The sequence below is a fragment of the Alexandromys fortis genome, unplaced genomic scaffold (genome assembly GCF_014885135.2).
Source record: "Alexandromys fortis isolate MF-2015 unplaced genomic scaffold, M_Fortis_MF-2015_v1.1 scaffold_59, whole genome shotgun sequence".
Classification (NCBI taxonomy): Eukaryota; Metazoa; Chordata; class Mammalia; order Rodentia; family Cricetidae; genus Alexandromys; species Alexandromys fortis.
In genome coordinates, this window is record NW_026067943.1 from 5,292,405 (window position 1) to 5,302,113 (window position 9,709).

General features: G+C 45.6%; 1 protein-coding gene across 4 annotated transcripts in view; it reads right to left on the bottom strand.

Moving 5' to 3' along the window:
• Positions 1 to 682: 682 nt before the first annotated feature.
• Raf1 (Raf-1 proto-oncogene, serine/threonine kinase) overlaps positions 683 to 9,709 on the bottom strand; it is a 72,798-nt gene continuing 63,771 nt past the window's right edge. For all 4 annotated transcript variants that reach the window (XM_050148628.1, XM_050148627.1, XM_050148630.1 and 1 more), the window contains 10 exons: positions 8,289 to 8,316; positions 8,054 to 8,181; positions 7,602 to 7,719; positions 5,112 to 5,196; positions 4,474 to 4,650; positions 3,787 to 3,833; positions 2,308 to 2,426; positions 1,929 to 2,060; positions 1,709 to 1,843; positions 683 to 1,533 (listed from right to left, as the gene is read on the bottom strand). In XM_050148628.1, coding sequence (XP_050004585.1) covers positions 1,390 to 1,533; positions 1,709 to 1,843; positions 1,929 to 2,060; positions 2,308 to 2,426; positions 3,787 to 3,833; positions 4,474 to 4,650; positions 5,112 to 5,196; positions 7,602 to 7,719; positions 8,054 to 8,181; positions 8,289 to 8,316 — 1,113 coding nt within the window. In that variant the 3' untranslated portion in view covers positions 683 to 1,389. The remainder of the gene's footprint in view (positions 1,534 to 1,708; positions 1,844 to 1,928; positions 2,061 to 2,307; positions 2,427 to 3,786; positions 3,834 to 4,473; positions 4,651 to 5,111; positions 5,197 to 7,601; positions 7,720 to 8,053; positions 8,182 to 8,288; positions 8,317 to 9,709) is intronic.

The window sequence follows — 9,709 nt, forward strand, 5'->3', positions numbered from 1 at the left end:
CGCCAGCCCTGTGGAGGGCTCCTCTGCAGTGACCATCTCATCTCTAATGTAGCCTGCTGTGAGCCTTTGGATTTATTTATGCAGCTCTGGAGAGCACATGGTCACCATATGTTGGTGCTGCACCATAGTGTAGATGGCTACTTCTCTGAGGATGGTCAGGCTTGATTGGTTCCCTCCAGAGCCCCAAGTCAGCGGGGATGTGCAGTTGACAGTTAAAAGGGTGGCTCCTGTCTGTAAAGGTCTCCAGGGAAACCCCATCACCATCTTCCCCTTGCAGTGAGCATAAGACACTGAGGTGTCACACTCAGACTGCCCGTTCTCTCCTGTAAAGTAGGCTCGACACTGTTTTTGTGGTCCTGACCCAGTAGTCACTTGTATCTGAGGGGACATGAGGCCAAAACAGCCTGTAAATGTAGTACTGTGTAATAACACTGTAATTCAGAGCAAGTTTGTTCTAAGCCTGAATTTATTTTTGTAAAAAGCCCTGTAGATATCAAATATTTTATAAATGTGCTCACTCCTTAGAGTGTGGGTATGCTCCTTAAACCTGTGTGCTTTTTGCTTGGCTGTTCATGTAAATGCAGAGAAGGCTCACACAGCACAGACCCTCAAACAAGAAACAAGTAGGTGTCCATGCTGTGAAATCAGTATTACTTTTGAAGGAGTCAGTAGCCATTAAACCTAAATTTAATTTATTTTATTAAAATAACATAATTGAGGAACCATCAGATAACTGTATCTTGTCAGACGCAATAAAAACAAAATTAAGACCCCAAATCATTAAGAAAACCTGTATTCCTGGTTTTCTTACAGACAAGGATGTGACTAGAGATAGGCTGGGCTGCAGCCCACCCCATAGGGGCAGCTCCTGGAAGACAAATTCAGCGTGTGGGAGGCTACCCGAAGGTGGAGCACCGCTCTTGGAAAGCCGTCCACACAGAACACCTTAGACACGATTCACAAAGTGAAGTTCTGTAGTACCAAAGCAGGCTCCCCCAGGTGGCCAGGACTCCATGTGCAAAACTGGCACTGGCACTGCACCACTGTCTGTGCCCTGCAGCAGATGGGCTCAGCAAGCCAAGTTCCCGACTGCACGTCCCTGCAGCAGCCAGAGTGCGAGCCACTTTGACTTCTCTCCAAGGCCATTTTCTTGCCCTAAAAATACTCAGCTGACTTGTATACCTCTGGATCGGAGCAGGCTAGCATGGTGGACAGCTTCCTTTCCCAGGGCAGGAGGGGTAGAAAAGAAGGCAACATGAAGTTAAGGCCCTGTGAGTAGTCTAGGTCCTTAGCAGCAGCTTCTCTGAAAACATGCATTCTGCCCCCAAGGAAACAAAGTGGTGCCTGCTGACTCTTCTTCCCCTGGTGGCCTAAAGACAGCTACATCAGCTAGAAGACTGGTAGCCTCGGCGATGTGGTCAGCGTGCAAGCATTGATGTCCTCCGTGTGGGACGCCCGATGCAGAGAGGGCTCAGAGGCGCTCCTGTTGATTTTCGGCAGAGAGTGCTGAAGCAGCTCAATGGAAGACAGGATCTGAAACAAGATCCCAGTGTGCTCGGGTTAGATGGACTTGGTATCTCCCCAGCCATACCTTTCAGTCAAGTGTCCAAAGCACACAAGCTCTTAAGAGCTTGTGGAACACAGAAGGTCCACTCCCCACCACATCTGCATGCTCAGAATACAATCATATTTGAACTACTGTGCTAACCTGGGGAAACAGAGGTCTCTCTTCTTTTACTTTCTTCACACAGTCGGCCACCAACCTCTTCATTGCCTTGGGGCAGTTCTTGTAGAGCCTGCTAAGATCTGGGGAAGCATATCCACGGCCCACCATGAAAATGATCTAAAGAAGGAAACAGTTGAGCAAACTCGTTTGAACACTGAAACTAACAGCCCCTCGCTGCTTTGCCAGGCCCTGTGCAGATCACCTGATCTCGGTTGTTGATGTGCGAGTAGGGAAGCTCCCCGGTCATGAGCTCATACAGCACAATGCCATAGGAGTAGACGTCAGACTGGAAGCTGAACGGGTTGTTATCCTGCATTCGGATTACCTCTGGAGCCTATGAGGACAAAGTATGTTAGTCCCTGGGTGATGGGCTCCAGAGACATTCAGGAGCCAACTAGTCAGAGGGAGTCCAGGCCTTAGCTCAGGGTAGCTCCTCCCCAAAGATTAAACCCCCGGGCTCTGGCCTCTGTTGCCTTAAGCTGATACCAGGGATCAACCAAATTCCCAAAACTGGTATGCACCCAGCTCTGGGCCAGCACATGCATCGTACTCAGGAAGTTGTGTGGGGCCAGCTTCCTCACCATCCACAGTACAGAGCCAGTGGGCTGTTCAACCTGTTGAGAACCACTCCAGCGTGACTTCACTGTTGCCAAACCAAAATCTCCAATTTTCACCGTGAGGCCTTCATGGAGAAATATATCTCAATGCTTGTTAAGGAGACTGACAGTTTAGCATTCATTCTACCTCCTTCACCTCGCTACTAAATCAAATTCTGAAATTAGTTCTCTTCCAGAAGGCAGGACCCCAGACTGTTCACCTCTATGTGGCACTCGCACTCACCACCAAATGTTTCCTTCAAAATACCTGCTGGAACTGGTCTACCTGTGACTTCCATCAGCTCACATCTAACTTTGTGACCTGCTGGCCCATGGGAGTTCAAACCTTACATCTGTGCTAATATCTTAGAGCATTGCTTAGCTGCTAAAAAACAAAAATCTTACTTCAGGAAAGTGTAACAAAGTGGTCATGGCCACTAATCCAGCAGACATTCAGCACAGCTGAGCTTAACACTGCCACACCATGTACCGTCTCACAGCATAAAAGGTGCACAGTTGGTATGAGGAACAAGGAATACGGTGTCTAACAGTGGACTCTAGGCTGACTCCTGTACATTCCAGGACAACATGTAGCAATTTCAAATCTTGAACAGTGGAGAAAAGGAAACAATCTGAATTGACACTGATTCCAGGGAACCCACAAGAAACATGGCCCTTTTGCGGAGGTCAGGAGATTAGTTCCAGTCCCAGAATGTATAATGAGAGCAGATCTACTATCCCAATTGCCAGAGTTCTCACAATGACTGCAGTGAGGGCTGTTATGGTTGGAAAGACTACATAAAAGCTTTCAGAGTTGGCCTTTGCCAGGGAAAATAATGAAAAAACAAAGTCACATCCCTGGAATTTTATAGAGTTACTATACAAGGTGTGGTGTCTTTATTTCAGCTAACACACTTCTTGGTACATGATGTGCAGCTATTGATCTAGCATTTTCTTGGTACCTGTCCAAGAACCACCAGAAACAATTTGCTTTCAGTTGGCAAGACCAATAATATACCTTTACAGTTTTAGCTCTCCTGCCCTGTGTCATAACTTAGTTTGAAAGGATCTTTTCATATCTGTGTCTTCCACCAAATACCACATTGATCTACTGTATGAATGGCTGAGCAAGAGGCAGCAACCACTTTGGACTTGCTGGTAACACATCCTAGCAGTGCATCAGAGGGTGGGAAATATTACTTTCTCGTCTGTACAGCAGTATCTCAAAAAGATTTTGTATAATTCACTGAGTTTAAGTTTTGTATCTCCACTCTAAAAGGAATTGTTTCCAGATCACTGTTGGGGGGAAAAAGACATTAAGGAAGTCTTGTGGACACAGTCACTGCAGGCTGCAGTAGGCCCATGTGTTTTCCTTTAAGAAGCTCTCCCCAGGCACTGTGAACCATATGTAAGAAAAGGGATCCTTTGGGTCCCTAAGCTGAGAAACTTGATACCAAAGGATACTGTTGGATTTCATGTCTCTGTGGATGATGTTCTTTGCATGCAAATAGCTGTGAGGGAGAAAAACCAATCAGTTAACTATTAGGCACCCAGGAGCCTGTCTTCCCAGCCCAAGCCTGTTACCTATAGAAAGGGTACAGACAGTGTAAATGCACTCAAAAGCCTCACTGCCCATCAGCTAACTGGGTAGCAGTTCGCCCCGCATACTGCCAACTTGGATAGGGTTTGCAAACAAAAAAATAGCGAAGATGCCATAATTTTTACCACACATTTCATCCAAAGACAGCCCAGCAGTGCGAAGGCTGACCTATTATAAACTGGGTATTTTGCTGTGTGGTGAGAATTTAATAGGATGGCTGCACTATGAATGAGTGATACAGGGCTCTCGCAGAAGACCCAGTTTCAGTTTCAATTCCCAGCACCCACATCAGGCAGCTCATGAATGACTCCAGCTCCTGAGTGCTGGCACACGTGACCCACACAAATATACACAATTTTTTAATTGACAAAAGTACTGGTGAGCAGAGGGCGTTCCTGTTGCCTGGGCCCAAGGTTCCTACAAACAGTGGCTAGGCCTGGCTGATGAGGAATGGGAGCTTCAGAGTTCCTGTGCATCATCCAGTGTCAAAGAGCCCACCCAGGTGCCACTCAGTTCAGCTCCCACAAGGACTCACCAAACTGTCTACTTACTCCATTCCCTGAGCTGTCTGTCGGGCAATGTCAATTAGCTGGAACATCTGGAATTTGGTCTCCTGGACATGCAGATGTTTATAGAGACTGCTGCCTTCACACCACTGGGTCACAATGGCCAGGTTGTCCTTTGTCATGTACCCCATGAACAGCAGGATATTAACATGCCTTGTTTTGCTGGGGGAAGGAGAAGCAGGGAAAGCACACTATGAGAGCACTGCCTGCAGTCAGCTGAAGCCCAGCTTCATTCATGCTGGCCTTGCCTACAGAGGATGCTCTCTGCACAGAACCCCTCATCTGTGGAATCCACCCCTGTCCAGCTCATCCCTACAAACCTAAGAGTGATTCAGTAACTAGGGCTAGCTAGGGCTTGGGCTCCAGAGCAAAGCAGACTAGCTATAAAAAGATGCCTGGAAAAACAATTCCCCTACCACAAGCCAAACCTCACACAGCTGGACTGTTGAGTATTGATTACAGAGATGAGGTGTGTCCATGCATAGGGCTCTTCTGGCTTCCAGCACATAATGCTGGAAGGAAATAGTTCCCTCCTTAAAGGAGCATCCCTCAGAACCCACAGCAGGTGCTGACCTGCACAGCCTGGCCCTACCCAACCCTGCTGCTTCTAGGGGTGGGCTCACCGCAAGACAGCCACCTCGTTCCTAAAGGCCTGGAGCTGCTCTGGGGTTGGGTCAACCACTTTTAGGATCTTTACTGCAACATCTCCTGCAAATTAATTTTTAGTTAGTTACACTCAGTACATAGACTATATTTTTCAAATACATTAGGATTTACCTTATTTTATTTGACACTAGGACCCAGGACTAGACTAGGGTCAGCCCCTGGAGAGCCCCTTTCTACCTCACTGAGATGACACGACAATATAACCACAGCTGAATTTTTATCTAAGTGCTGGGGATTGAAATTGGATCCTCATGCTTTGATGGCAAGCTCTTTCAAAAAAAAAAAAAAGTCCTTAATTCTAAGGAATATAGGGAAGCACTTTTCAAGGAACATGTGTGTCTGCAGGTAGAACAGATCTCCCAGCTAATCATGGCTATTCATCTCACACTGGGCCACAAAGGCCTTCAAGGAGCTTCTATCCACATGATGCTGGGAGCACCAAGGTAGGGCCATATGGGATAACTCTACAACCTTAAGTTTATGAGGATGAAATCAATGCCAGGGCTATGAGTGGCACACCAAGTACAAACTGACAAGGAAGCAGGCCCTTAAGTGAGCTCAGAGAGGGTCCTTGACCAGAAGGAGCAATGGGAGTACTGAACCCTTGCTGTGTCACAGCCTGCATATACACCTGACTGTTAAAACACATTCTCAGAGGAAGTAGAGTAGAGGTCAGTAAGTTAGTCTCATGCCCAGGGCCAAATTTTTAAAAAAAAGAAGAGGAAGAAAAATATGCTGGAGCCAGGAAGGGCAGGGAGCTGGGTGTCCATACTAGTGTCTCACTTGAATACTGACAACCACCAAGGCAGCAATCCAGGCAACCTCCCTACAATTTCAGAAACACCCAGGAGACAACATACCTCCAGGGATAGTTGGAAATCACATTCAAATATGTTTTATATATTAGATATATTAACAAGAATAATAAAATTTCTTGAAACCCTTTAAGGATTTTAGAGGCAGCATTTCTGTGTAGTCCCAGCTATCCTAGAACTCACTCTGTAGACCAGGCTAGCCTTGAACACAGAAATTCACCTGCCTCTTCCTCCTAAGTGCTGGGATTAAAGGAGTGTACCACCACCTCCTAGTTAGGACCTCAACTTTGTGGGTTTTTTTTTTTTTTTTGACTTTTCGATATAGGGTTTCCTTGGAACTAGCTCCTGTAGACCAGGTTGGCCTCAAACTCACAGAGATCTGCCTGCCTCTGCCTCCTTTTGTGCTGGGATTAAAGGCATGTGCCATCACCACGCAGCTCTAATATTTATAAGTCTGTTCACTTTGAAAACTGAGGTAGGTGGCCAGCCTAAGCCACATATACCAAGATCTTGTCTCAAAAAAAAAAAAAAGTCAAGGTAACCAAGGCACCAACAATCAAAGTCTGAGTCAGCTGAGAGCACCCTGGTGATGGGTAGATCCTCAACCTGAGGAATGTGGTCTTGAGGCAGTCTGTTCTAGACAGGTTCCCATGAGGCTCCAGTCTGACTTCTTGTGAGTTACAGCTTTATCATCTATAGCTGACCTGGTAACTGGCATTGCCCAGCACTAAAGACAGGCTTGATGTGGAAAGTCCTTCTGTGTATGTGTTGCTTTTATTGGTTGAGGAATAAAGCTTTTTGGACCAATGGCTTAGCAGAGTAAAGCCAGCCAGGAAGTCAGAACAGAAAGAGAAAGAGAAAGAAGGCAGAGTCAGACACTATGTAGTTGCCTGAAGGACACCAGACCAGAACCTTAGCGATGGGCCACAACCTCATGGTGATGCACAGATTAATAAAAATGGGGTAATTTAAGATACAAGAGCTAGCTAAAAATACGCCGGAGCCATCAGCCAAACAGTATTATAATTAATAATAGTTTTTGTGTGATTTTTCGGGTTTGGGCAGCCGGGAAATGAACCTGCAGTCTCTGACTACACAGGCTGCTAGATAAGATGCAGCTCATCCGAGTAGAGAAGGTGCAGTGCTGAAGTCACCTGTCCAGCAAGCACACAGACTCTAAGCCACATGTGCCCTAGTGGCAGGTCCTGCATGGCTGTGGCAACTTACAGAATGTAAACATGCAGGAGGACGCTGGCAGCTCTTACTCTTTGTACCTGTTTTAAGGTCCCTTCAGCTGCTTAGTGTCTAGGGTGTCCTCCACCAAAGCAGCAAACACCTGCTCAGTGAAGAAGCATGTCCCAGAGCAGAACTGGCTTAGTTAGAAGAAAGAGCAGCAATGACACCTACCTGACTACAGGGCTAATATTTGGTCACTGGTTTCCCAGCATCACTAGAACTTTATTATACACACTAAAGGAAGGTTAGAATGCTGTGACATTTCAGAATTGATTTGATTGACAGGTGTGATCAAATCCCCATAGAGAAGGCCACTGTGAACTAGGAAGGCCCTAGCCCTCTCTGCTGAAACCTGACCGCTAGATCCCTGAAGCTGGAGATAGGTCCCAAACTCACCGTGCCACTTGCCCTTGTACACAGTGCCAAAGGAGCCTGACCCAATCCGAGTGGACAGCATCACCTCACTGGCTTCTATTTCCCAGTAATAGCTTGAATCTCTCTGTCCACGAGGCCTCTGAAACAAGTGGAGATCATTCACAACCCACAGAATGCCAACAGCCTGCTGGGAGCAGGACTATCAAAGGAAGGGTCATCCCACCCCATCTGTCCTTTAAAGATGGACACTGTCACTGTAGCTACAATTCTGTCCTTGAGGAGATGCCAGTTTATTGAGCTGTAGCCAAATGGCAACCTACAGAATGTGAACATGCCAGGGGATACTGGCAGTCATTTTCCTTCAATATATTTTATTAGGTTCCCACCCATAAATATGTTAAGTGCATTCTGATTTCCAAGAGTTTATCTTTACTGAACCCTGAAGGGCAGGAGGTATTATTGGCCATACTCACAATTTTGTTTTTTTCCTGGGTCCCAGATCCTGGTGCCCGTTCTCTTTGTGCTGGTACAGGGGTTTTGGGTTGTGACCAGCCTGTTGGACTCAGGTTGTTGGGGCTGCTGGACAGGGCTGAAGGTGAGGCTTAATAGACAAGACAAACAGAATCCGCATGTAGATAAGCCAACAGAAGATCACAGCATAGAGAGAAAAAGCCCATTACCGATCACTACATGACTAGGGTAAAGTACCTGATTCACTGTGACTTCGAATTGCATCCTGAAACAAAAAATAAAAGCTGATCAGATATACTAGAAAAGACCTTTTTTCTTAGGGGGAGAGGGCGTAGGAACAAAGAACTTATTAATTAACCCTCTAAAATATAAAGTATACTTCTATACTCCTAATTTCCTGGTTTACCTAGTGCCCCAAACTTATTTTTCCAAGATTGTTTTCTATTAAATACTACGTGAAGTGAGTTTAACTTTTCATGCAAACCACATCGTTACTCAGAAACAAACCTTCTGGAAAGTTACTGTCAACTGGCATCTCCCGCACAGACTCAGGATTCTGCTCTACTGAGGCCTAACACTCAGAGACAGAGATCCAGTCACAGGCTCGTTTTTACTTCAGTAGGAGTAAGGATAAAATGGATCAAAGCTGGATTCAACACAGGTAAGTACTACTTGAAAGCCTAAGTTATAGGAACTGGAAAAGACATGAATCCCCAGAGCCTGAATCGTGTGTTTCCATCTTAAAAACCCACATGGACAGGAAAGGAGACTCTGTGGTGGCAGAAATGACCATCACATAGATCTCAGCCTCAGCTCCTTTAGCATAAGTAAGATACTACTTCAAACCTACCTCCACTGGACATTTAAGATCTTATTCTTGATTTGTGTTTATGTAAGAATGCAAGTGCCCATAGGGGCCAAAAGACGAGTGTGGGATCTCCTGGAGCTGGAGTTATAGGCAGCTATGCCCTTCCTGACATGTGCTTGGACTTGAACTTGGGTCCTCAGGAGCAGCAAGTACTCTTAACTATCCAACTATCTATATAGCCCTCTATGAGACATTTCTAAATTTTAATTTTCCTTGAGGGTGGAATATATATATATCTCACTTGACCCTCATTACTTCACTTCAGAAAGTGTCTTTCTAGAAAGTCATCTGCACTTCTTCCTGTAATACCACAACAAACAAGATATTTGTTTCAGGAGGCTACTACTAGAATGTTTCCACTCATTTTTTAAGGCTTTTTTTTTTTTCCCATTTTATGTGTATGGGTGTTTTGCTGGCATGTATGTGTGCAAACCATATTTGTGCAGTTCCCTTGATGGCCAGAAGAGGATGTTACACATCCTCTGGAACTGAAGTTATAGACAGCAGTAAGACTGCATGTGGATGCTGGTACCTGAACCAAGATCCTCTGAAGAACAAATGCTCTTAACTGCTGGGCCATCACTCCAGCCATATTATTTGTTCATTTGTTTTTGATATAGTCTCATTGTATAGCACAGACTGGCCCTGAACTTGCCATTCTTCTGCCTCAGCCTTGTTAGTGCTGTGATTATAGGCATGTGCCACCATGCCTAACTTTTAAAGATAACCTTTTCAAGAGTAAAAAAGCAACAAACCAAACTACTGTACTCTCTCTCTCTCCTTCCCTCCC